At 40.0% G+C, this 25,424-nt stretch overlaps 2 protein-coding genes and 1 long non-coding RNA gene across 11 annotated transcripts in view; 1 reads left to right on the top strand and 2 right to left on the bottom strand.

The window, feature by feature from the left end:
- Positions 1 to 25,424, bottom strand: part of LOC119502692 (major histocompatibility complex class I-related gene protein-like) — a 167,807-nt gene that overhangs the window by 36,666 nt on the left and 105,717 nt on the right. Inside the window, exon 1 of one of the 8 annotated variants that reach the window (XM_037793821.1) lies at positions 23,913 to 24,025. The exons of 5 other annotated variants lie outside the window; for them this stretch is intronic. In XM_037793821.1, the coding sequence (XP_037649749.1) occupies positions 23,913 to 23,967 (55 nt within the window). In that variant the 5' untranslated portion in view covers positions 23,968 to 24,025. Of the gene's footprint in view, positions 1 to 14,487; positions 14,636 to 23,912; positions 24,026 to 25,424 lie in introns of those variants that run through there. 2 more of the 8 variants (XM_037793828.1, XM_037793822.1) reach the window with 2 other exon arrangements.
- LOC119502689 (major histocompatibility complex class I-related gene protein-like) overlaps positions 7,708 to 25,424 on the bottom strand; it is a 94,969-nt gene continuing 77,252 nt past the window's right edge. For both annotated transcript variants that reach the window (XM_037793808.1, XM_037793813.1), the window contains one exon: positions 7,708 to 8,681. In XM_037793808.1, the coding sequence (XP_037649736.1) occupies positions 8,671 to 8,681 (11 nt within the window). In that variant the 3' untranslated portion in view covers positions 7,708 to 8,670. The remainder of the gene's footprint in view (positions 8,682 to 25,424) is intronic.
- On the top strand, positions 13,155 to 23,832 carry LOC119502717. The gene is made up of 3 exons (XR_005210145.1): positions 13,155 to 13,220; positions 15,272 to 15,273; positions 23,517 to 23,832. It is a non-coding gene; the product is annotated as an uncharacterized LOC119502717 (long non-coding RNA).

The following is a 25,424-nucleotide window of genomic DNA, read 5'->3' as shown; positions in this document are numbered from 1 at the left end:
GTAAAAGGCCAACTAAGGCCATGTCATCCGCATACTTAAACAGTCTAAAATGTTTCTCATTGATCATAAATTCATTAGTAAAAAGAGAGAATAGCACAGGGGAAAGAACACAGCCTTTGGCAGCCTGTGCTCACAGTGAGCACCTCTGACATGTTCTCTCTGACACAGACCCTCTGATCCACACAACTAACCCTGTGTTGATGTTGAGATCAATGAGCCTTTTCTGGAGAATATGCGTCTTCATTGAGTTAAAAGCTGAGCTAAAATCCACAAATAAAGCTCTGGCATAACCTTTAGGATGCATAAGGTGTTTTGTGACTGTGTTAAGCAGAGTCAGCGTCGTCTGGGACTCTGACGCTCTTATTTAAGCGAACTGGAGCAGATCTAGCTTAGTCACCACTGTGCTGGTCAGGTGGCTGGCAAGAACTCATTCCATGGTTTTACACAATATGGAGGTTATTGCGATAGGCCGAAAATCACTTGGCTTACTTGCGCCTGGCTTTTTTTAGCACAGGCCTAATTATTGAGAATTTCCATGATTTTGGCACAGTGCATGTGTCTAGGATATATAATTAATTAGGCTTTTTTAGGTACAGTATGTATTTATTTAGCCTATTTATCTTCTACTGTTACCTCGATCCTGTGCTTAAATAATGTTACACTTTTATAGAATGACCAAACTATCTTCTTGGCTTTTATTTTGACATGTTTGCCTTCACTTCCGGGTCACGTGACTGCCGTTCTCCGCTCTTCGATTCAAATTCTAATTAATTATATATCCTAGACACCTACACTGTGCCAAAATCATGGAAATTCACAATAATTAGGCCTGTGCTAAAAAAGCCAGGCGCAAGTAAGCCAAGTGATCTTTGGCCCATCTCAATAACCTCCATATTGTGTAAAACCATGGAACGAGTTCTTGCCAGCCACCTGACCAGCACAGTGGCTACTAAGCTAGATCTGCTCCAGTTCGCTTAAATAAGAGCGACAGAGGCCCAGACGACGCTGTGCTGACTGCTTAACACCGTCCACAAAACACCTTATGCATCCTAAAGGTTATGCCAGAGCTTTATTTGTGGATTTTAGCTCAGCTTTTAACTCAATGAAGACGCATATTCTCCTGAAAAGGCTCCTTGATCTCAACATCAACACAGGGTTAGTTGTGTGGATCAGAGGGTCTGTGTCAGGGAGAACATGTCAGACGTGCTGCCCACAAGGCTGTGTTCTTTCCTCTGTGCTATTCTCTCTTTTTACTAATGAATTTATGACCAATGAGAAACATTTTAGACTGTTTAAGTATGCGGATGACATGGCCTTAGTTGGCCTTTTACAGGAAACAGGCCCACTAGGTGAAGCTGCCTATCTGGCCCACACTACAGCCCTTCAGACACGGTGTCACACTAGCCAGCTAGAAATCAATGTGGCCGAGACGAAAGAATTAATCATGTGCTGCACAAAACAACATCTGATCACAGAGCCAGTTTCACTTGATGGCCAACATGTTGAAACTGTGGGACACTTTAAATACCTCGGTACAGTCCTGGACACCCAGGTGAGCTTCTCTGAAAATACAGAGTATATTTTCAAGAGATGCTCACAGCGACTTTATCTTCTAAGGAAACTTAGTGGCCTCGGTGTCAGCCGGCAGATTTTAGAATTAGTGTACAAAACTATTGTTGAGAGGATTTTAACCTTTAACCTTCCTGCCTGGTACGGTCACCTACACTGTAGATAGAAGAATAAACTGTCTAGGATTGTGTCAATAGCAGGCAAAATAGGTGGTAAACCCCAAAAGCCCTTGACTCAACTTTTTACAGAAAGGACGAGGAAGAAGGCGAGGAGTATCCTGGCAGATAGCTCCCATCCTCTCTTCAGCCAGTCGGGAGGAGCTATAGAGCCCCTCTGGCAACTAAAAATGTGTTTAAAAAGTCTTTCATCCCAAATGCCATCAATACTCTTAACTCAACACAGTGACTGAGCAGATCTGAGCCACAGACACTGACATGAACTGTTTTTAATGTGTAACATAACCTGTCTCTGTTTTTTACTAACTGCTGTCTGTTGTTTTCTGTGTTTTGTGAGCCGAAGAGAAAAATCCACCCTGGTGGACAATAAAGTTTGATTGTATTGATCAGTTCATATTGAGGGGCCGTCAGCTTTACAATTTAGTTTGGAGGGAGATTCGGTATCAGTGAAGTCAGTGCATTTTATGAGTGGGCCTTCTGTGACGTTACCCACCGTAGGGGTCAGAGGTCACCACTCCTCAATCCCCAAGGATTTTCTTTTCAGTCAAATTTTCAATTTTGACGCCTTTATAGATGAAAAGTCAAGTCAATAATCATGATCAATGGTAGATAAGTATGGTTGATCAGCATGTTTGCCAACCTTCAGACATCATAGTCTAATATGAGGATTAATCGGCCTGAGTTCACTAAAAAACTGAAATCACTAACTTTCTGTATTCTGTTTGGTAGTTTATGATGCTTTTCAATCATTTCTAGTCTATTTGGTATAATATGTAATTTAGTTAATTTGTTCGACATCATGATAATGCTGATTTTTCAACCAGTGGTTATGACATTAATGCCAGCTAGACAGAATAAAGCTCTGTCTGTCATGACAATAGAACTGTACTGAAAGCCTTTCCTTTATTCTGGTGACTCTTTACAGCCATCTGAAGACAGCAGGTATCTGTTAAATCTACAGTATCTGGAGTGATGAAGTGGCCTTCAGTACAGTACTATTGTCATGACAGACAGAGCTTTATTCTGTCTAGCTGGCATTAATGTCATAATCGCTGGTTGAAAAATCAGCATTATCATGATGTAGAACTACTCGGCTACAGCCTTCCTAGTGGAGTGAAGGGATCAGGTGGAAGTGTCAGGTGTGTTGAAAGGATTAGCCACATAGTGCTTCTCACCTGCCGACATAAAGAAACAGCCCATAGTAAGAGTGTGAGAGAGAAAATTGTCAATTATGTGAGAGTTCTGTATAACATCTGTAGAGACCCTCCCTGTTGTATAACATCTGTAGAGACCCTCCCTGTAATTTATCACACACTTTTTGGATAAAAGACATTCATGTGTTAATGAAAAGAACAAAACAAAAAAATACCTATGTATGTACTTATTTGTGTATTTATTTAGCCTATTTATCTTCTACTGTTACTTTGATCCTGTTCTTAAATAATGTTACACTTTTATAGAATGACCAAACTATCTTCTTGGCTTTTATTTTGACATGTTTGCCTTCACTTCCTGGTCACGTGACTGCCGTTCTCCACTCCTCGATTCAGAAGAGAAAATGACAGAAAGAAACTTGAAGAAACTAAATCGGATTGTTTTTTTAATTTGTTTTTTTCGTTTTTCGTTTGGAAACAAAAAACAAACAGAGCACCACGTGATTCCGTTTTTCGTTTGTGGTTTAAAACGAAAAAACGAAAAACCCACGTGACTTCCGTTCTTCAATTAAAAACGAATAATGAGAAAAGGAATTCGCAAAAACAAACAAACGGCCCGGTTTGGGTTCGTTTTTCATTTTTTGATTATCCGATGATACCCAGACCTCCTTCCTGCATCTGCCGGTTTAAACTGTGTTGTTTATAGCCTGATTATGACTGTAACTTCTTCATTTGTGTGTAATATTACCACACAATCACAGCATCGAGCTTTGATTGGCAGCGTCGGGGCAGGCCATGGGGGTCCACGCCCGTCCAAAAAGGTCACTGTGCCCCCTCAGCTGAATTCTCTCCTGACAAAAAACTAAACTGAAATAACAGCTAAGCTATTAGTAAAATTAAGTCATTCAGTTTAGTAATGGAAGGACTTAACACTGCAATGCAAAATAAAGCACAAAACAGTGATAGTTTTGCATTTAGGAAACCACTAGGACATGTACTTGGGCTTGATTACATTGTTTTCTATTGGAGTGTCCTAACTGCCTGCGAACAACACGGCGCGGCACAGCGACGTTTTGTCTGAACTTCTATCGGATACACGGTTCCTATTTTTTCCTGTCACTCATATTGAGAGGAACGGCTGATAAGTTTAGATAAAATGAGCCGAGAAAACCGGGTCAGTTGTCCTGGATGTAAATGAAGATATTAACTTGATTACTGACATTTTCAGGACAGACATTGACGCTCGCAGTGATATGTAATAAAGTTCACTAGTGAAACTTTATTACGAGCTACCTGTCAAAAAATACAACAGCCACCTCACTAATGGTTCAAATAAAACACAAACACACAGTGCAAAGAGGCAACTATGGAAACTGTGGGAAATATGAGCCGTCACTACAATATTCCAGTAAGAAGCCTCGTTTTGATCTGCTCCGTTTGCGTGTTTTTTTTTGTTTCGTTTTTTTCAATCTAGCTCAATAGAAAAAAATGAGAGAAAGTAGACCTACAAACCTAGTGCATTAAAGCACAATTAGGACCAAGAGAGTAAAAAGCATCCTGTGCTCCTCTCACATCTTACTTTTTCTACCTGTTTGGATTATTCTGTTCAGTATTGTGGAATAAAACCATGGACTAATGTTACACTACAGCAGGCTGAGCAGGGACAACAACTGGTGAGTGAAACATCCACATTTAGTCTTTATTAACTTAAATTATAGTTATGAAGAAATCAGTCAGACTGTTAGATTAATGTGTTGTTGAACTCCCTGTTAACTGTATCTTGGCACCTGCGTGTGTGCACATTTTGACCCTGGCACTAGCAAGACGCAGGGCGTGCCTGAGGAGTTATCTGTAGCCTCCAATACCTCATTTCAAAACAGAAACCAAAATAAGGTGGCAGCTGACTGGAGAAGATCACTAGATAACAACCTACTTGCTCTTGGCTATATCGTATGTTAATGCCAGTAAATATCAAAAATAAAACGTGTGTTTTCTGATAAAAAAAAAAAAGTACGAACGTAGAAAGATAACAAGTACTACTAACCCATCTTTGAGGTGGTTACGTCTCCAGCTCCAGTCTGATCTGGAGCTCACAGCTGATATGTTCCTGGTTTGTTTACATGATGTAACAGAAGTGCAGATTTAACGTATTCAGTGGACAGAGAATGTCAGATGCGCGATGCAGCGCGATAGTCGGACGCTCGCATCCAGTTAGGACACGGTGTTAGTTTATAACCTGTTTTTGTGGACATAACAGCATGTGTGTGCGTGCGTGCGCGCCTGTGCGCATAAGTGGCAGTATGTATACACCTCTGTCAGTTTATTTCTTTCATAAAACATGATAATGTTAAAGACACACTTAATAAAGACTATATGAGGTGAAAAAATGCCCCCCCTATCAAAAAGATTACCCGCCACCCCCCTAACACTCTGGCGCCGACCCTGTGTCTATGAGAGCCGGCTGTCAATCACTCGTAAACTCCGACCAAACGGTCAAACTAGGCAGCGCTGATCAAATATGAATCGATATTCTGTTACGTTAATGTTCATTTCTCTCCTCAGATGTTTTCAGAATCATCTGGTAGTGCACGGTTTAGCTGTAAAATTAGAAAGTTTGTTACGCCGCCATCGCCATTGTGAAATCTGGTGAAGGAACGCCAACTTCTGGTCACATGACCGGAGCACAGCCAATAGGAACGCACTCTCAATGAAATGACCTGTGATTGGTCAAAGTCTCCCGTCACGGGCTAGATGCTCTAAAGCCTGACGAGCTTGGGGTGATAAAATATTCGCCCCTCTCGATTTGAGGACGCTGATTGGCTAAATTTAATGTGAATCGTTCAGAGCTTGAATCAGCTATTGGCTAAGCTGCTACACAGACCCACCTGCTGTGGGCGATTTCTCCATCGCCCCAGAGCTGAACTACAGACAGACACACAGGCAGAGGGGAGTCAGACAGGCAGAGGGGAGTCAGACAGACAGAGGGGAGACAGGCAGAGGGGAGTCAGACAGGCAGAGGGGAGTCAGGGGACGAAAACCATATGTTTTCCACAGATGTTTTTCTATCAAATTTTACACATATTACTGGATGCATTCCAAATAATTTAAACATACAAATATTGACAATTTGTATCATTTATTATTATTATTAATAGTAGTAGTAATGTTTTTTTTTGTTTGTGGCTGTCTGGCTCAGGGGAGGCGGCGCCCTAGCGCCCTCTATTGACCGGCCGCCACTGGGGTTAAGTGTCTTGCTCAAGGACACATCGACATGTGACCGGAGCAGCCGGGGATTGAACCACAAAACTGTACTTAGCTACTTAAGTAAATGTAATAAATTGCTTTCCGCCTTTGTACAACAAAACCTAAATGATGTCGTTTTTTTTTTATTCATAGTCTGTGAGGAGAGGTCTAGGTAGATTACAGTAGGGCTGCAACTAGCAATTATTTTCATTGTTGATTATTTTCTCGCCTAGTTGTTTGGTCTATAACATGTCAGAAATTGGTGAAAAATGTCGATCAGCGTTTCCCAAAGTCCAAGATGAGGTCTTTTACTGACCGACACGCCCCCTTATTATATATCAGTTATGGTACGTGTCCACAGGGGCGTTTTTTATCGCGAGGGGACGCGACGCTTCCCAACATTGGACGCTTGGTGGGCTGTCCCTAGAAACAAGGCACTCGGCTCCTGATTGGACGAACGTTTTCCCTCCGTTGGCTGCTGCTCAAACCGGAACCAGTATGGAGGCTCGTTTGGAAACTATCTTCTCTTATTTCACCGACTGACAGCTGAGATCAGCTGCTGCCGTCATCAGAAACGGACGTCGCTTCATGTGACGCTTCAGAGGAAACGACCTTCTCATGTCTCTTAAAACATATTTCCTTGTTTCCTCTGTCTACGCATGGTTTCCTTGCGTCTCTCCATGCTTCTCTTGTGGGAGGGACTAAGACGCAAGGATGAGACGCAAGTGAGGGAAACGGGGATGCAATTAAGAGCTTTGGGATGCAGCCTGAGACATCAGAAAGTATCCAAGGTGGTATTGGTACTGTTGGAGTAATGTTTAATTTATTTGTTTCCTTTGCTTTCTGGATCACCGTCCATCCAAAGCTTTTTGTTTCCTCCTTTTCCTTTTCCCAACAAGGTTTTAAAGTGTCTTGAGTTGGATGATCTTGATTATGGCCCTGTAAATTAACCCAATAGCTAAGTGATAGCTGTATCTTCCTCATGGCATTTCTATCTGTAATGCTGCTATTGGAGTCGTTCTAAATGCACCTGTACATAGTCTCAGAGCCTGATATTGTATCCAACTTTTTTTAAGATGCTTTAGCTGCAGATCCATATACTACACTACCATAATCTAATGTTGATCTAATTAACCCAATATATATGGCCTTCAAAGCAGTTCTATCTGCCCCCCATTCGCTTCCAACTAAACATCTCATTACATTCAGTACTTTCTTACATTTGTCCACTAATTTCTGTACATGTACAGCCCATGTAATTTTTTTCCTCAAACCATGCTCCAGTAGTCAATGTGGCGTCTACATATATATATGTATGGGGGCACTGTCAAACAGCGGACTCACTGCTTACAGCTGACACCAGGCGGATCCACACATCGAACATGTATATACACACACACACTTTACTTCAGTATTTGCATTTTTTGCTAATTTATACATTTTATTCCATCAGTTATTTACAACTATAGTTAGTTTTCAGATTAAGACTTTACATACAAAAACACATACATTGAAAGCTTTTACTTAATTTGGAGTATTTTTTATTGCTACTTTTTCTTAAGTAAGGTCTCCCTTGTAAAATAGATTTGTGTCAAGGTATTAGTTTAAAGGGGTACAAAGTGGCTCACCCACAGCTTCTCCTTAAAATCCTCCTGCTGCATAGCAAGCTGATCCAGGAGGGAAGTCCACTCAATAGCATGAGCAGAAACTAGTCTTTCCACAGTCAACTCAAACTCACAAACTTTTAAAGAACAAATGTTCAACTCTGCTGGGTCCATTTTGGTCAGTTCATTCTGTCAAGGTATTAGTTTAAAGGGTGGACCCAAATGTAGAGTGACCAGGGAGACAGATACATTTAATAAAAAGAAAGCTTTAATTGTAAAGCTGGTGGAAAAAACAAATCTTACATGAAAACCAAAAACAGAGGGCAGGCTGAGAAAAACAAAGTACAAAGGAAAAACACCAAAAAACTAAACTGAGAACAAAAACTAAATTACAAACCAGAAGACACAAGGATCACAGGCAGGATGGCAGGATGGCAGAGATAACACCGGAGACAACACAGACTAGGCAGGAGCGACACGAACTGACAACAACAGAGGGCTTAAATACAAGAGGGCGATTAGACACAGGTGGAACAAATCAGGGCGGGGCAGACAATCAAAAAAGGCGGGAAAACAAACAAAGGTAGGAAGTAAAACCAGACAAGACACAGGAAGAGTGAATTTCAAAATAAAACAGGAAACACTGGAATGCATAAATATAAAAGAACCCAAATCCAAAACAAACCAAAATCACAATAACAGAAGTAATAAACCAAAAGGAGGAGATAAGACAGTCTTAACTTATAACAAAAAGAAAAAGTCCAATGTTCTCTGGTACAGTGCCAGACCATGACATTTTGATCTCACTTCCAGGAATATAAAAATAATAATAATAACAATAATAATAATAATGAAATATTTGTTGTACAGATTGTAAAGTCCTCTGAGACAGAAAGTTGTGGAGTTCAGCATCCTCTTCTATGTTCACTGCCCCGCTGTCAAAATAAGTAGTAAATAAAGTGAAATCCTTGTCATATTGGTGTCCACATTATGAAGGAAGTTTATTTTTATGGTGAACAGGATATTAGTTGCTCGCCCACAAGGGGAAAAATATATATAAAAATATATATAATTGTATATAATGTGAAATATTTCACAGTATAATACTTACTTTTAGCAGGGCGAAACCCTGAAATACAGATGAGAGAAAACAATGTTAGAAAATGATTCACATTTCAGAATTTATGAAAGCAGAAAAAGAAAAAAACAGCACTTTGTGCTTCACTATCACAGTCAAATAAATGGATTGAGTTACCAGAAGTACCACACTAAATATGCAGGATGAGACTATCACAGGTATTTATTTAAATTCATCAGAGGAATAAAAACATCTCTGTTCCTCACCGTTATTGTTCCTCCTCCAGATGAAGAGTCCAGCGATGCAGACCGCCAGCAGCAGCAGCAGTCCTACAACAACTCCAATAACAGGACCAGCAGGGAACCCTGCAGGAGGAACTGGAACCAAAACAGAACATTCACACTTTGGGTTCATTCACACTGTGTGCTGTGTGGTTCTGAAAGTGTTTTCAGTGGTAATGCCTCAGTTCTGGATATGACTTTCATTTCAAATCAACATTCAGGCAGTGCTGTCAATCATTATTGGTCAAACAAATGTGTAGTAAATAAAAACCCTGACAAAGAGGTTCACAGCTTACCAGTGGTTTAAGTGGGTACAGTAAACCAGGAGTTCAAGATATAAAAGCTTTATTTAGCGCCACCTATGTGTGAAAAGCCATCAAACTTGGCAGCACCTCTCAGAGTAAATGTCAGCACCGGTCCTCTAAATGTGGTTGCTGTTGCACGTTTTTAAGACTAATGGCTGGTTATGTAATACAGTGGTTCTCAACCTTTAGAATAATCAGGTTGGTGTTCGCGACACCCCCAGCCAGGCGTAAACAGCTGTTTCTATACACCTCCACCAGCTGATTTTGAGTGATTATAATGAATGCTCTGATTAATAAATGTAGGATAAATAATATAAGGCTTTGTTTGTGTGTTTAGTTTGGTTTAGTTTGAACAGCTAGCTCCTAGGCGTTGTCCAATGTGCTCCAGGCACTGTGGATTTCTGATGCATTTCGTGACTTTTTCTCTCCCCCCGACCCGCCGGAAATGCCCCGTCAGAAACTCACCTGTATGCACACTTTGATTCTCACAAACACACTCAATAAAATCTGTTCTAAGGCAAATTATTTCACTGGTACAGGCGATATAATGTAAAAAACATTCCCAAGTCTAAAATACTCCATCACTTGTGATTCCAGTCTTACCCCAGTTGGTCCTGATCACTGCTTTGTCCAGTCTGGTGACGATGTCGTCCACCACACCAGAGAGATGAAACACACAGTCGTACCTCCTCCAGTCTTCAGGTGCCACTGATGACAGGTTCAGCTCAACACTCATCTGGAAGGATCCATCGTGGTTGGGGAGGATCTCTCCAAGGTCCACGTCCTCATGAATCTCCTCTCCATCTTTCCTCCAGTACATCATGGCTCTGTCGGGGTAGAAACCTGTAGTGTGGCAGCTGACTGGAGAGGAGGGAGTCTTCTGGAGGAGAGACACTGAGGGACGCTCTGGGGAGAAGGACAGACACAGATGAGTCTGTATTGAGACACCAGGATGTGTCAGGATATTATTTTCACTGGAATGATACAGTGCCTTAGAAGGACTGAGTCCATGTACAACAGTACATCTTGCCATGTGATCCTACCTGTTCTCTGCAGAGAGCTCCTCCCATAGTGTAGGTGCTTTTTCAGGAAGTCAGGACATATGTGGATGAGGTAGTGTTTGATATTTTCTAATCTAGCTTTGTCATTATCCCATCTAAGTTTGGTGATGAAGGCCTGTTGTTTTGGAGCGGTCCATGTCAGCGTCTGCAGGTCTAATACAAGGAAGTCTTCTCCATCATAACCGTACTGGCTAAAACCAACAACCTCTACAGTCTCGTCGTCCCACTCACAGCCGATTATCCTCTGAAAAATGTGGACATCTGAGAGAGACAGAGACAGAAAAAAGAGACATCTCAGTACAGCCAGCTCCTTTACCATTCTACCTTCTGTTTTAGAGGGGTGAGGTACAGGGGATGTTCAGGGGTAGATAAATAGTCAAAAGTAGATGTCACATAGAAGTGGTGTACATGATGGTCATCCCCATGCTCTATTATGTCTCATAAGTTAATATTTTTTACTGCTGGAGTATTGATAAAAATGATCAATAAACCCTCCAAAATACCACATTAAGACACCAAGACCTTGAGGAACACCATAGAAAAAGCCATGCTGTGATTTGGTTTCAAAAACTTTTGACATTTGGAGATTTCTGCAAGAATTGTATTTTTCGGCGATTTGAAGGTGAGTACTTCTGTTGTGTAAACTGCTCAGAAACCCCTTATTGTCAATCTAGCTTGGAAAGCCATCCATCCTCTGAATGCTCTAGGTCTCTAGTTGGTGGATGTAAAGTTTCATGAGGCTGTGATTATCCTAGAGGTCACCACAGGTCATTTTATACAGTGATGTCAAATTTTAAAAAATGGTCTCACCTCACTGAAATGTCTCCAATGGGGACTTATATCATCACACATGAATACAGTTGGGCTCATTGGATCCACAAGAGTCTCAGCTTTACAGTGATACCCAATTGATGTAATTCAAGACTGTTTAAGGACCCCAGTATGCAGAAATATTCAGATACATCATTTTAGAAAATGCGAAAATAACAGGTTTATACTGCATTAAAAAAACTGCATGTGATTATCATAAAGTGTGCATGTGTAAAGTCAAGGGACCTCTTGGAAAATCGCCATGGCATTTTTTTCCCCGCCAAAATTTAGCGTAACTTTGCAGCATTATTTAGCGATCTTCCCGACAAGCTAGTATGACATGGTTGGTAGCAATGGATTCCTTAGATTTTCTAGTTTCATATGATAACAGTATCTTCACTCAGTGAAACAACCTCTTAAAGAGGTTGAGGGGTTAACAGATAGTATGACATCTTCACCACAGAGACACACACACATTGGCTCAGTGTGTTTATACTGTAAGCTATGTCTCACCTCAGAGGGAGGAAACATTTCACCAGTAAAAAGTTACATATGAACATAAACATACTGTACCTCCAGTTTGGTTTAAGCGCTGCTTCAGGCTGTCCAAGTTGGCTCTGAAGAACTGCTGGGTATCAAAACACTCCTGAGAAAACAACACCAGGATTTGTGGCTCATCCTTTAATAGTTTCCTCACCCAGTCCTGTTTGGGTTCTGCGGCCTTGTTGTTGATGTCACAGTAACCCGTCAACACTTCATCGACCATCGCAGCACCCACCAACTCTGGGAAGTTTGGGACTCCAGAAGTTGCAGTAGAGAACATTTTCAGGGAGTGTTTCACTGCAAGACAAAGAAGGTTTTGAATTGGATTTTAAACATTTTTGAGTGATTGATTGATTAACCCATTTGTGCCCGCAACTGAAATTTTGAGGTTTGGACTTGCCTCAGCACTAATTTGAAGAAATGTTCAAAATCGGTCAAACCGTTTGGCTGAAAAGTGAGTTTTTCTTATCATACTAAATATAGTCTTTGGGCACATGGGCCTACTGTTTTTGCACTCCTTTATATTTTAGGTAAAAACAGTAGTCACGTGACCTCAGATGAGATATACAGTAGTATGATAAGAAAATGGCTGTATCTTAGAAACTACAAAGGGCACAATCAAGTACTTGGTATCTATGAACTCATACAAAGTTGAATATCAAAGATATGCACACATATGCAGTGTAAAAAGTGTTGTACTGTTAGATACTTGCCCAAAGTATGTCCGTACCACTTTTCAAAACTTTTGACCGATCAGAACAAATGTGTCCTTATCATACTAAATATAGTCTTTGGGCAGAAATGGGTTAATTAATTGTCAATACCCCAAAAAAGGAGAATTTTAAAATATGTTGAATTACTCTGACGTACAAAAGAATATGTTATTGACCCATTAGAGAGAGAGAGAGAGAGGGAGAGAGAGAGAGAGAGATGTACTTTATTGATCCCAAATTGGGAAATTCTTCTGTTACATCAGCAGGTTATTCAGGCAATGCACAGGGACCGTAAATATACAATAAATATACATACCAACACTAGAGGTAATATCTATAGGATACACAATATAAAGACTCTATTATAATACATTATAAATATACCAGACTATTACAACTAGCTTGGAAAATATAAAATATAAAATATGAACATAGAATAACAATAACATACTATAAACAATAGCAAAGTATGTAAGTTACAATTTTGTTTTAAAATAAAAATAAATTAGGTAAATATTATATATATATATATAATAATATAATATTTAAATACAAATGTTGTGCATTGAGCAATGAGTAATGTAGATGGCCAGTATACAATCATTATTATTATTTATTGTAGGCCAACTAACAGCAGAGATTTGCTCTTTTGCAATTGATAGAATTATTATTAAGGAAACCTAGTAAATTTGAATTGCTGTAATATATAATTTTGATTTAATTGTGTCATACCATAAAAACAATCATATTTGGGGATAGTAGGATAGGATTTCCCACCGTAGAGGTTCTGTCTCCTAGTAACAGTCAAGATTTCCTCTATCATGTTTATGACAACGATATTAATAAACTGGGAAAAAAACAGTTCGTAAACTTGTGTTTGGTCGATTATTTCTCTGTTGTTACAATGCTAATTGGCATTATATTTTACATGGTTGGAAAGCCTGTTTATTTACTTTCATAATGATGTCCAACTTGTAAGGATCATGCATTTGTGAGATGAGCAGCACAGCTGATGATGTGGGTAGCGCCCAAGAAAGATTTGCCAAAATGCTCTGCCAATGGTAAACAGTGTATTCTCCTGTTGGTATTGACTCTTGTTTTGAGCTCCAGGTGCAGCACCTGTGTGCATGGGGCCTGCTGGGTGCTGCGCCCTACTAAAGTGATCATTTGGTGTCTGCTCCAAGCATCGGCATGCCACGTTTATCTAATCTGGATAAGGCCCGTGCGACAGGGCAAGTTGAAGCTGGTGTTCCGCAAAACCAAGTTGCAGCATTATTTGGAGTCAGCCCTGGTACCATCTCCAAACTGAAGGCCAAGTTACGTGAAACCGGTGGTGTAAAAGACAGACCGCGGAGTGGGCGTCCCAGGAAGACAACACCCCAGGAAGACCGGTTCATCACCCTTACAGCACTGAGGAACCGTAGGCTGTCTTGTAGAGATTTGCAGGCAAGGTTTGCAGGACGTTATGGCATACAGATCTCTGATCAGACGGTCAGGAACAGAATGCACACAGCCAATCTCAGAGCTCATAAGGCTACCCACATAATCAGCTGTGCTGCTCATCCCACAAATGCATGATCCTTACAAGTTGGACATCATTGTGAAGGTAAATAAACAGGCTTTCCAACCATGTAAAATACAATGACCATTAGCATTATAACAACAGAGAAATAATCCACCAAACACAAGTTTCCAAACTTTTTCTTCCCAGTTTGTATTCCCTTTTAATTGCCTAAACTAAAGCATATATACAGTTAAGGTGTCGTTTTGTGACCCAATGGCGTGTTGGCCTATATAAAAACAACAGTAGGCTTGTGGTATTATTGTAAGTTCAGTGTGACAAAGTGAAAGTGGTTCCTCAATGTCGCACTAAAAAGTGACTAAATCTAACAAGTTTTGCAGCAACAAGAATAACAGGAAATAACGTTGAGAGTCACCATATTATCTTACCTGTAGATGCAACGTGACAGAAGATTAGCAAGTTGAGCAACACAATTAACTTCATCTTGTTTTGATTAGTAAGAGAGAGTGAGAGCTACAGTCAGCTGACTAGCAAATATTTCGATGTTTGTCAGAAGCTTGGACCTTGTCGACTCAGGTGCGGATCCGCCCTCAGGTGTCTCACTCATTTTGGCCATGCGCCCAGGATACGGCCCGCCTACATAGAGGTATCATACGAAACTAGAAACCCTAAGGAATCCATTGGTAGATTTGAAAACAGGAATTTTATGTCATTCCATTTGTTGTATTTCTACTTTTACTGAACTAAAAGATGTGAATACTTTTTCCACCACATTCAGCATGTTGTACTCGATTCATTATTAAATCAGCAACTTGACTTTTTCCATGTGGTTTACTGGAGACAATCCATATGCAGTGGGACTATGTGACCCTAATGTTTGAGAAATCCATACACAAAGTTTGTAAGTGATGCAACTAAATAGTACTGATTACAGTTTAGTGAGTCGAGACGTTTCTTGCTGCAGTCTGCAAAAATGGATGAAAAAATAAATAAAAAGATGGATTTAATCTAAGATTTTAAAGATAGTCCTAATTTGAATTGATATCATGGAAACCTGGAGAGAGGAAGTAAAGAACAACATTGCCCTCTGCTGGTCTGTTAAAGTGATTACTAAAAAAGAACAACTACAATGTGACAGAAGAGCAGAACTTTGAGGTGTGACATGAGAATAAAAAGAAATCTACTTTAGAGCTGCAACGATTAAGCGATTAGTTGTCAACTATAATCAATTAATCAGTTTGAGTAATTATTGTAAGAAAAAAAAATTCTCTGATTACAGCTTCTTAAAGGGACTGTTTGTAAGAATCAGAAATGCTTGTTTACAGCGACACCTGTGGCCGTTAAGTCAACGAAAGTCAGCGTCGGGCTCGCGCTTGTGCTCGCTCTACATATACATGAACGAGCATTGCTCAAAACAGTGAGGTGACACACGTCAGCTAAAACCACAATATCACTCTATATTTCAGCTGCTTGGCAGTAATGTTAGCTGATTTGACAAAGGTCTCTCCATAATAATAATAATAATAATAATAAGTTTATTTGTATAGCACTTTTCAAGCACAAAGCACAAAGTGCTTTCCAAGGCAATTCATATAACGTACAACAGAATACACCGAAACATAAATAATTAAATAAAAACAATAGGATGGAAAAAATAAAGAAACAAGCATATACATATTCATACAGTTACATATGCACATATATATACATGAGCACACAAGCATACAAAAGACTAAAATGCATCTGATTGAAAAGCAATTTTATAAAAATTGTTTTTTAGACGGGATTTAAAAATTGTGACCGAGTCTGCTGATCTAATATCAATTGGAAGACTGTTCCAGAGTCGGGGAGCCAGTACTGCAAAAGCACGATCGCCTTTTGTTTTCAACCTTGTCTTTGGAACTGTTAAAAGTCCCAGACTTGCTGACCTGAGGGGCCTGTTTGGACGGTACCGTGTGAGGAGCTCAGTGACATACTCGGGTGCTAGGCCATTCAGAGCTTTATATGCCATTAAAAGCACTTTAAAATCAATTCTAAAAGACACTGGGAGCCAATGTAGTGAAGCCAGAGTCGGTGTGATGTGAGAGCGGCGTTTGGTTTTGGTTAGCAGTCTAGCTGCAGAGTTCTGAACTATTTGGAGCTGCTCAATTGCTCGATTATTTAAGCAGGTGTACAAGGCATTACAATAATCAAGACGGGAGGATATCAGGGCGTGTATAATTTTCTCCGTGTTTTTGAATGAGAGAACTGATCGAATTTTTGAGATATTTCATGAATCAATGCTGATCCTAGTGTTGGCTTTTCCTGCTTCAGCCTCCTGACCGCGGTCGGAGGGAACAGGGGAGACACCGGCACCCGGTCAGAGACGATAACGTTTCTCTCTGCGGAGCCCCGTCACTTCACAATACACGGAAAACCTCTGTTGGTCTGGAGGAGCTGCAGCAGTTCTTTCTGCACCAACGTCCACTGTACATTCACTAGATATTCTCAGAGCTAAACTCTTCTGCAGTGTGTAGTGAGTGCGCATGCGGTGGAGTGAGACAGCGAGAACGGGCGGTGTGAGTGAAGGCAAGCAGGCAGAGGAGCAGTGACTTCAGCCACACGCGAGCGCGCATGTGTCCCGACCCGGTACATTTATACGCTTAAAAAGTTACAAACAGTCCCTTTAAAGGAAAGCGATGTTTCAATCTGCTCTGCCCGCAGTCTGTCATCCACCGCCGCTTAGACAGGCTCAGCGTGCTAGCTCGGCGGCTAACAGCTAACTGTAACCACGTGTTAGTTATTTAGTTCAGTTGTGACTGACTTTAGTTCCCTGGTCAGCAGTGATCCAGTGTTCAGTGTCCGGGGAGTTTATTGTGAAGGAACGGAAAGTGTGAAGCGGTGATGCGCTCCAGACTGAAACTAAAGCTGGCAGTACGCTATGTAGTCTGACTGGTTAGGTTAGCTTGTCACATATCTTACCTGTAAACTCATCAACTGGCTGAAACTAAACAGCCTCTCTTCCCTCTATCAGCCCTAATGTTACTGCAGCAGAGGGAGGGGGACAGAGGACAGAGGACAGGAGGACAGGAGGAAGGACTGATACTGACTGATGTGTTCTTCAGTCTTTATAAACTTCACTTGGTATTTTCATGTCAGGAATATGATTTATTTTATTAACATGTTAGATTTGTTTCCAGTCAGATATTAAGGAATATATTATTGTAAACATTACTGTTGCTGCTCTAGAAACAACATTTAGCCTAGTTATATTTAAAATACAGTATACGCACTGTAAAAACTCTAACTCGTATTTGTTGGCATAATAAAGCGTTTCAAGTTGTTAAGACTTTGAAATATACGTTATTAACATTTGAGTCAAAAATATAAGTCAGTCCAGCAAACCGGACTTTAAGTTGGCGTCAAATCCCTTAAGTGAGTTCATAATACTTATATCTCTCAGTTGTGAACACAGACTGTAGGTTGCAAGTCAACACAAGGGGCGAAAGTTCAGATAACTCTCGTGTCTTTGTTGTGAATGGAGGGAAAGACAACTTTCAGAGTTGATGCTTGAAGAACTCCACCCCCCAGTGTGTCTGTCTGCACCGGAGCTCCAGTCTGTCTCATGGAGCTCCAGTCTGTCTCATGGAGCTGCAGTCTGTCTCATGGAGCTCCAGTCTGTCTCATGGAGCTGCAGTCTGTCTCATGGAGCTGCAGTCTGTCTCATGGAGCTCCAGTCTGTCTCATGGAGCTCCAGTCTGTCTCATGGAGCTGCAGTCTGTCTCATGGAGCTCCAGTCTGTCTCATGGAGCTCCAGTCTGACTCATGGAGCTGCAGTCTGTCTCATGGAGCTCCAGTCTGACTCATGGAGCTGCAGTCTGTCTCATGGAGCTGCAGTCTGTCTCATGGAGCTCCAGTCTGTCTCATGGAGCTGCAGTCTGTCTCATGGAGCTCCAGTCTGTCTCCACACAGGTAAGATTAACTTATTTTTCGTTTGATATAGTTTGAATTGTGTCATATTTGTATTCAGAGTTATATGGTGTGATACATTAACAGATACTGTAGACATTACCATGACAACAGTTAACGTAAACACTAGTAACATTAGCTTAGTTAGCTAAAGCTAAAGCTAGCGACTAGCTGATGCTAGCGAGGCTTGTATGGACCAGAAGCTTTCAAACAGAGAGGACGTTGTTTCTGACTGGTTAGTCTGAATGCTATTAATGTGTTGTAACGTTACGGTAACTTGTCGGTACAGTATTACAGCTAGAGGGGTAGTTAGCTGCGTCCACATGTCAACGGCTAAACTGCGCTAACCGTTAAGCTATTAATGCTAACGGGACATAGTGGTGATTCTAGACGGTGTTGGTGAGTAACGGTAGTGTTGGTGAGTAACGGTAGTGTAGGTGAGTAACGGTAGTGTAGGTGAGTAACGGTAGTGTAGGTGAGTAACGGTAGTGTAGGTGAGTAACGGTAGTGTTGGTGAGTAACGGTAGTGTAGGTGAGTAACGGTAGTGTTGGTGAGTAACGGTAGTGTAGGTGAGTAAAGGTAGTGTAGGTGAGTAACGGTAGTGTTGGTGAGTAACGGTAGTGTTGGTGAGTAACGGTAGTGTAGGTGAGTAACGGTAGTGTAGGTGAGTAACGGTAGCGTTGCTGTTTCAACTAAAGTGTACGTTAGTTAACTGAATGTTTCGTGTCTTAACTAGAAAGCCACTAGGAGAGTTTAGACCTCCTCAAGGACAAATGCCCGTCGCCCGTAGCGGTCACAGTCAAGTCCGTCCGCCCGTCTTCCGTCCCCCTCCGGTTAACACTGTTAGCTCTGTTAGCTCTGTCAGCACTGTTAGTACCGATAGCGCCGCAATTTCGACTCTGCACCTCCATGTGTGCTTGTGAGGTCTGAGTGGAGGAGTGGAGAGCCCTGTGCAGACTCTTTGCATAAGCTATTCTAAAAAATGGAACTTTCGAAATGAATGGGACAGAATATTGTATTAAATTTGTCAAAATACTGTCAATTCCAGAGAGCAGTCTACTGTTTACAATACATTAAATTGATATGTTTAAAACTTATTAAGAACCTGTTTGAGCGAAATTAACCACATCATTAATTATTCTTCCACTGTCCGCCTGCTTTGCTAATTTCCAGCAAATTGTCACCTTTGTCTTTCAGATTGAAATGAATGCGGTGCAAGAGCTATCTGTGAAGTATATCAGAGTGGCCTTCACCTTTTCCCATTCTAGCCTTTTCCTATGATGTGGAATTGAAGTTACTTAAAGGCAATGAGGCATATGAAAAAAACAAGAGAGGTATCAGCATAACCAGAGACATGAAGATGGACATTTTGGATAAGATTGCTCAGGCAGTTTTTGAAGTGAAAGCCTATCCTGATCAAGACCAGATTGACTTATGTGCTCTGTCTTGGCACAGACTACATTATTAGTGTAATTAATGTCTCCTGAAGGATGACATTAATTACACTAATAATGTTTTGAGATGACATAGGTTAACATGGTGCTATGATGGTTGCTTCTTACAGTAGATTTTTCTTGGGGTCCCCAGGATGAGGGTTAATAAAATACATATTTTAACATTAGGATGGTGTTGAAATTGTATTGACTTTGTATTGGCCATTTACGTTTGAGGTTCTGTTGTTGTTCAACAGATCAGGGAAGAGTTTCTTCGGATCACCAACAAGGACCTAATAGACAACTTCAGAGCAGCCATTAATCAGCACACTCCAAGGCTCCTTAAACTCTATCGGGCTAAGCGGACAGCTTTACCGCCTGAGATGGATCAACTCCTTAACAGACTGGATGAAGAGGTGAATTTTTAGAATTAATAATTTCATTATTCTGGACATTATGGAAATAAATGTATAACAAGGAATTGTGTTTTTTTTTCTTTTTATAAAGCTGCACTAATCAATATTTTTAAATAAACAATGGGTCAAATTTAAGGTGTTGCTCATAGTGACAAACCATCAGAATAAACCCACTGTACACTACCTAAGGGACAGACAAAGATAGCGACAAGGTGGTGAAGAAAGTGGAACATCTAACAGCTAAAAAGCCAGCTATTTATATCAGGAGTTAAAAGGAGTAAATCTTAGACTTTCATTCAACAGGTATTTGCTGGATGTGGAAGAGGACAGCTGTTTGCCATATAATCAACCTTATAAGGCCATAATATATCAAGTGTGTGATTGTTTCAGTCTGTTGAGTCCTGCACCTAAGTGGGCAAAATAAATAAAAAAATAAATGCGGCTTTAACACAAACTGTGAAGCATGTTTCCATGTTTGTTCTTAGCTTTCTTCATGTTACTTACATCTTGGTGTAATTTTTCTCCCAACCATTTGTGTTTCAGACATCTGACATCACAGCACATCGACAGACTGCAGCCTTGAAGGGCCTCACCTTGTGTCTCTGTGACAGTCATGAGAAGCTGTTCAGGAACTGTCTGGTGAGTGGTTATTAGTAGAAAAAGTAAATATTTATTATTATTCTGTTATTAAAAATAGACTCTCTTTGACTTCAACCTTTGCCTCTCTGCCATTTTGTCCCATTCTAGTCTATCCATCCCACTGTCCTCCTTGTTTTCTTTATCTGTCCCAATGCCCACAGTGTCTTCAAGAGTTGTACTTTGCTGGCTATTACTTGATGTAAGTGGTTTCATGTATATGGGGGTTAAATCTTTGGTTGCGGGGTATGATATGGAAATGATTAACCCTAAGAGATCCACATAGACCCGTTTTAGTTTTTTAATGCCAAATGTCTTTCAGTTTGATTTACTATTCATGCATTGGTCATTTTCTGTTTGTCATCACAAGGCCACTGACCCAGAAGAGGAGCAGACGAAGGGCCTCATCGTGGGTATCCTCACTGTGTTGGAGGATGATGACAGTTCAGCTCCTGCAACAGTCATTAATGTTGCTGTTGTTGTAGAAGAAAACAACATCGTCCTCCAGGATCTCCCTGACCTGCCAGCGGCTTTTGCTTACCTCTTTGGGCTGATCTACGCTTTAAACCTCCAGTACCCAAAAGAACTGAGGTACACATTTCAACCGTAAAACCACCGTAAACCATTCAGAAAGTTTTCATGGAACTTGGAACAGATCTCTCTGCAAGGGTCCGATTCTTCAAAAACAAACTCCTTCAGTGAATCCACCAAGTTAGCTGATAATGTTGGGTCTGGGACCGTTTTGAATTGCAAAGGTTCCTGTTGCCTGTTTATTAGATTGACAGTGCTGGATCACACTTGTTCTGTTTGGAGTTCCATTTCAACCCATGAGCTACTTCTCGTGGTAACTCTGAATCTTCTTATGTTTTGTATTTTATCATGGTTTATTACACGGCGTTGTTGAATACTCGATTCTGATTGGTTAATCACGGCGTTCTGCGGTCTGTTATTTCTTTATAGCAGACCGTTGCTATGGGCGCAGCTCTGATGTCAGACTCTGACACTCTGACGGACCGTTTTGTGTCAAATTATTGATTTCTCAAGTAAGTAGCCATGTAATAAGCGAGATAATTTACAGCTAGTGGGTCATTGTTGTGAAAGATTCCCCTTCAGGGCGATGCCGCTCAACGTTTCTTTCACAACAATGACCGGCTCGCTGTACATTATCCCTTACGTAGACGAATGTAGTCTCTTTTTAGTAGTCTAACTGTCGAAGTGCTGACTTTTTCCTTTAACTTTATCTTGCTATGCTCACAACTCCCACACCACTGCTAACTCATTGTACTATGGTGTTCAAGATGTGATTCATACTAGTATACAATGTTAAAACACAAGTTAAGTGCTGCATGCTAGTATTCAATGTTACAACACTACTTAAGTGCTTCATGTTAGTTAATGGATTGGATAGGCTGTGTTTTAATGAATTAAAAAATAAGTTTTGAAGGTAGATGTTGCATCTGTAATTATTTATACATTTGATGGGTAGTTATTGGTCCTAATTTATATATTTGACTTACCTTAACTGTTACAGTGCACAATTTAAAGTTACTCTAACCTATTCCACTAAATTAACTCAACTGAAATTAAGTGGGTACTATGTACAGGTTTAAGTTACTGCAACTTGAGTTGAGTTAACAGAATTAAGGATTCAAAGTTGTTACCATATGAAATTATAATTTACTGCAACTTGAGTTGAGTTAACAGAAGTAAGGATTCAAAGTTGTTACCATATGAAATTATAAATTACTGCAACTTGAGTTGAGTTGATGGAAGTAAGGATTCAAAATTGTTGCAGTATGAAATTATAAGTTATTGCAACTTGAGTTGAGTTAACAGAAATGAGAATTGAAAGTTGAGCAAACTCAAAAGCAAAACTCAAAATGTTATGTTTTTTTTTTTATTGCCCAACTTAAAACTCTGCTGAAGTTTGTTACTTTACAATTTTGAGTTCTGCTAGCTTTTTTTTTTTTACAGTGAATGGATTCTTTAGATTTTCTAGTTTCATATGATAACAGAAATTTTCAAAATTGGTCAAACCGTTGAAAAGTGAGTTTTTCTTATTATACTAAATATAGTCTTTGGGCACATGGGCCTACTGTTTTTGCACTCCTTTATATTTTAGGTATTTTAAGTGTGCCCTCAGATGAGATATACAGTAGTATGATAAGAAAATGGCTGTATCTCAGAAACTACAAAAGTTCATAGATACCAAATACTTGATTGTGGAATCAAGTATCTGGTATCTATGAACTCATACAAAGTTGAATATCAAAGATATGCACACATATGCCGTGTAAAAAGTGTTGTACTGTTAGATACTTGCCCAAAGTCAGTCCGTACCACTTTTCAAATGTTTTGACCGATCAGAACAAATGTGTCCTTATCATACTAAATATAGTCTTTGGGCACAAATGGGTTAATTAATTGTCAATTACCTGAAAAAGAAGAATTTTAAAATATATTGAATTACAAAAGAACAAAAGAATATGTTCTAGACCCATTCTCATTACTGATAGTTAGTTAGATAGATAGATAGATAGATAGATAGATAGATAGATAGATAGATAGATGTACTTTATTGATCCCAAATTGGGAAATTCTTCTGTTACAGCAGCAGGTTATCCAGGCAATGCACAGGGACCGTAAATATACAATAAATATACATATTAACACTAGAGGTAATATCTATAGGATACACAATATAAAGAATATATTAGAATACACTATAAATATACCAGACTACTACAACTAGCTTGGAAAATATGAATATAGAATAACAATAACATACTATAAACAATAGCAAAGTATGGAAGTTACAATTTTGTTTTAAAATAACAATAAATGAGGTAAATATTATATATATATATATATAATAATATAATATTTAAATTGAAATGTTGTGCATTGAGCAATGAGTAATGTAGATGGCCAGTATACAATCATTATTATTATTTATTGTAGGCCTGCTAACAGCAGAAATTTGCTATTTTGCAATTGATAGAATTATTATTAAGGAAACCTAGTAAATGTGAATTGCTGTAATATATCATTTTGATTTAATTGTGTTGTTCCATATAAACAATAATATTGGTGGACAGTAGGATAGGATTTCCCACCGTAGAGGTTCCGTCTCCTAGCAACAGTCAAGATTTCCTCTATCATGTTTACGACAACGATATTAATATATTCCCTTTTAATTGCCTAAACTAAAGCATATATACAGTTTATGTGTTATTTTGTGACACAATGGCGTGTAGGTCTATATAAAAACAACAGTAGGCTAGTGGTAGTATTGTAAGTTCAGTGTGACAAAGTGAAAGTGATTCCTCAATGTCGCACTAAAAAGTGACTAAATCTAACAAGTTTTGCAGCAACAGCAATAACAGGAAATAACGGTGAGAGTCACAATATGATCTTACCTGTAGATGCAACATGACAGAAGAGGAACAACTTGAGTAACACAATTAACTTCATCTTGTTTTGATTAGTAAGAGAGAGAGAGAGCTACAGTCAGCTGACTAGCAAATATTTCTATGTGGTCAAAAGCTTGGACATGGTCGACTCAAGGTTTATGGAAAGGAGGCTAGGTCATGGGCGGACACTGGTCTTTGGGTCTAACTCATGCTCAGTGTAACTCAAACTGCGGTCGTGCGTTGCAATTGGCTCAATTTCGGCGAGTGCAGAGCAGATTTTACTGCGCATGTGTCATACCCCTCGATGATATGACGCGTGTTCCAGCCTCCTTTCTAAAGGCCTTGGGTCGACTCAGGTGCGGATCCGCCCTAGGGCTGCATCCCAAAGCTCTTAATTGCATCCCCGTTTCCCTCACTTGCGTCTCATCCTTGCGTCTTAGTCCCTCCCACCAGGGAAGCACGGAGAGAAGCAAGGAAACCATGCGAGGAGAGAGGAAAAGAGGAAATATGTTTTAAGAGACATGAGACGGTCGTTTCCTCTGAAGCGTCACGTGAAGCGACGTCCGTTTCTGATGACAGCAGCAGCTGATCACATCTGGATCAGCTGTCAGTCGGCTTTAACAGCTGTTGAGACTTTAGATGGAGTTTATGTCTGAACTGATCTAATAATACTAATAAAGACACTCAGTTATTATCAGTGACAGAGCAGCAGTGTTTCCTCTCTGTAGCCTGTTGCCCGTTTAACAAACACCTGCACATGAATAACAGCTGCAGTCTGTATTTCTACTGTGGACTGAGTCCTGCTTAGAGGACCAGGAACCATCTGTACTGTAACAATATCTTTATATTAGTTATTCATTATTAGCGTCTGTAGTTATTGATATTCTGATTGTGAATTAATTATTTAATAACCCAGAATATGACTATGTGTCTTTTGAACACTGGACATAATGTATTAGGCTGAATGTTTGAGGGAAAATGTAAATGATGTAACTCATATCAAACCCGACGTTCAGGAATTATCAGCCTCATGTGACTGAATGGAAATGAGGATAAATGATGTAAAATGTGTAAAAGACAGACTCTCCTTCTCTCTCTGACTTTAACTGTATCCTTAACAAAAGTTAACGGGGGAAATAACAGATTATGAAAAGAAAAATCATTCTAATAAATGAAGAAAGTTGATTGAGGTCCGTTTGTTGTCAGGTGTTATAAAGCTCTTTCAGTGTCAGACTCCTTCAGCCGCGGTGTGTGAAGCAGAGATCCTGCAGGTCCTTCTGCTGCTAGAACACTTTACCATCAACATGGTCCGTCTGTTGTTCACACCGACAGTTAACACAGATTTGAACTAGATGGTGAATCAGAAGACAACTAAACTATAAAACTTTTTAATCTGTGATCTGTCTTCACTCCGGTATGAAACTCCAGCGATGCTGACGTGTATCAGATCAAACCGATCGGCGCAGCGTCCAATCAATAAATGATATCCAATAAGGGGACATGTTGGTCGGTAAAAAA

Source organism: Sebastes umbrosus, chromosome 15 (genome assembly GCF_015220745.1).
Source record: "Sebastes umbrosus isolate fSebUmb1 chromosome 15, fSebUmb1.pri, whole genome shotgun sequence".
Classification (NCBI taxonomy): Eukaryota; Metazoa; Chordata; class Actinopteri; order Perciformes; family Sebastidae; genus Sebastes; species Sebastes umbrosus.
The sequence above is the reverse complement of the archived record's forward strand: the minus strand, read 5'-3'. Positions and strand labels throughout refer to the sequence as shown.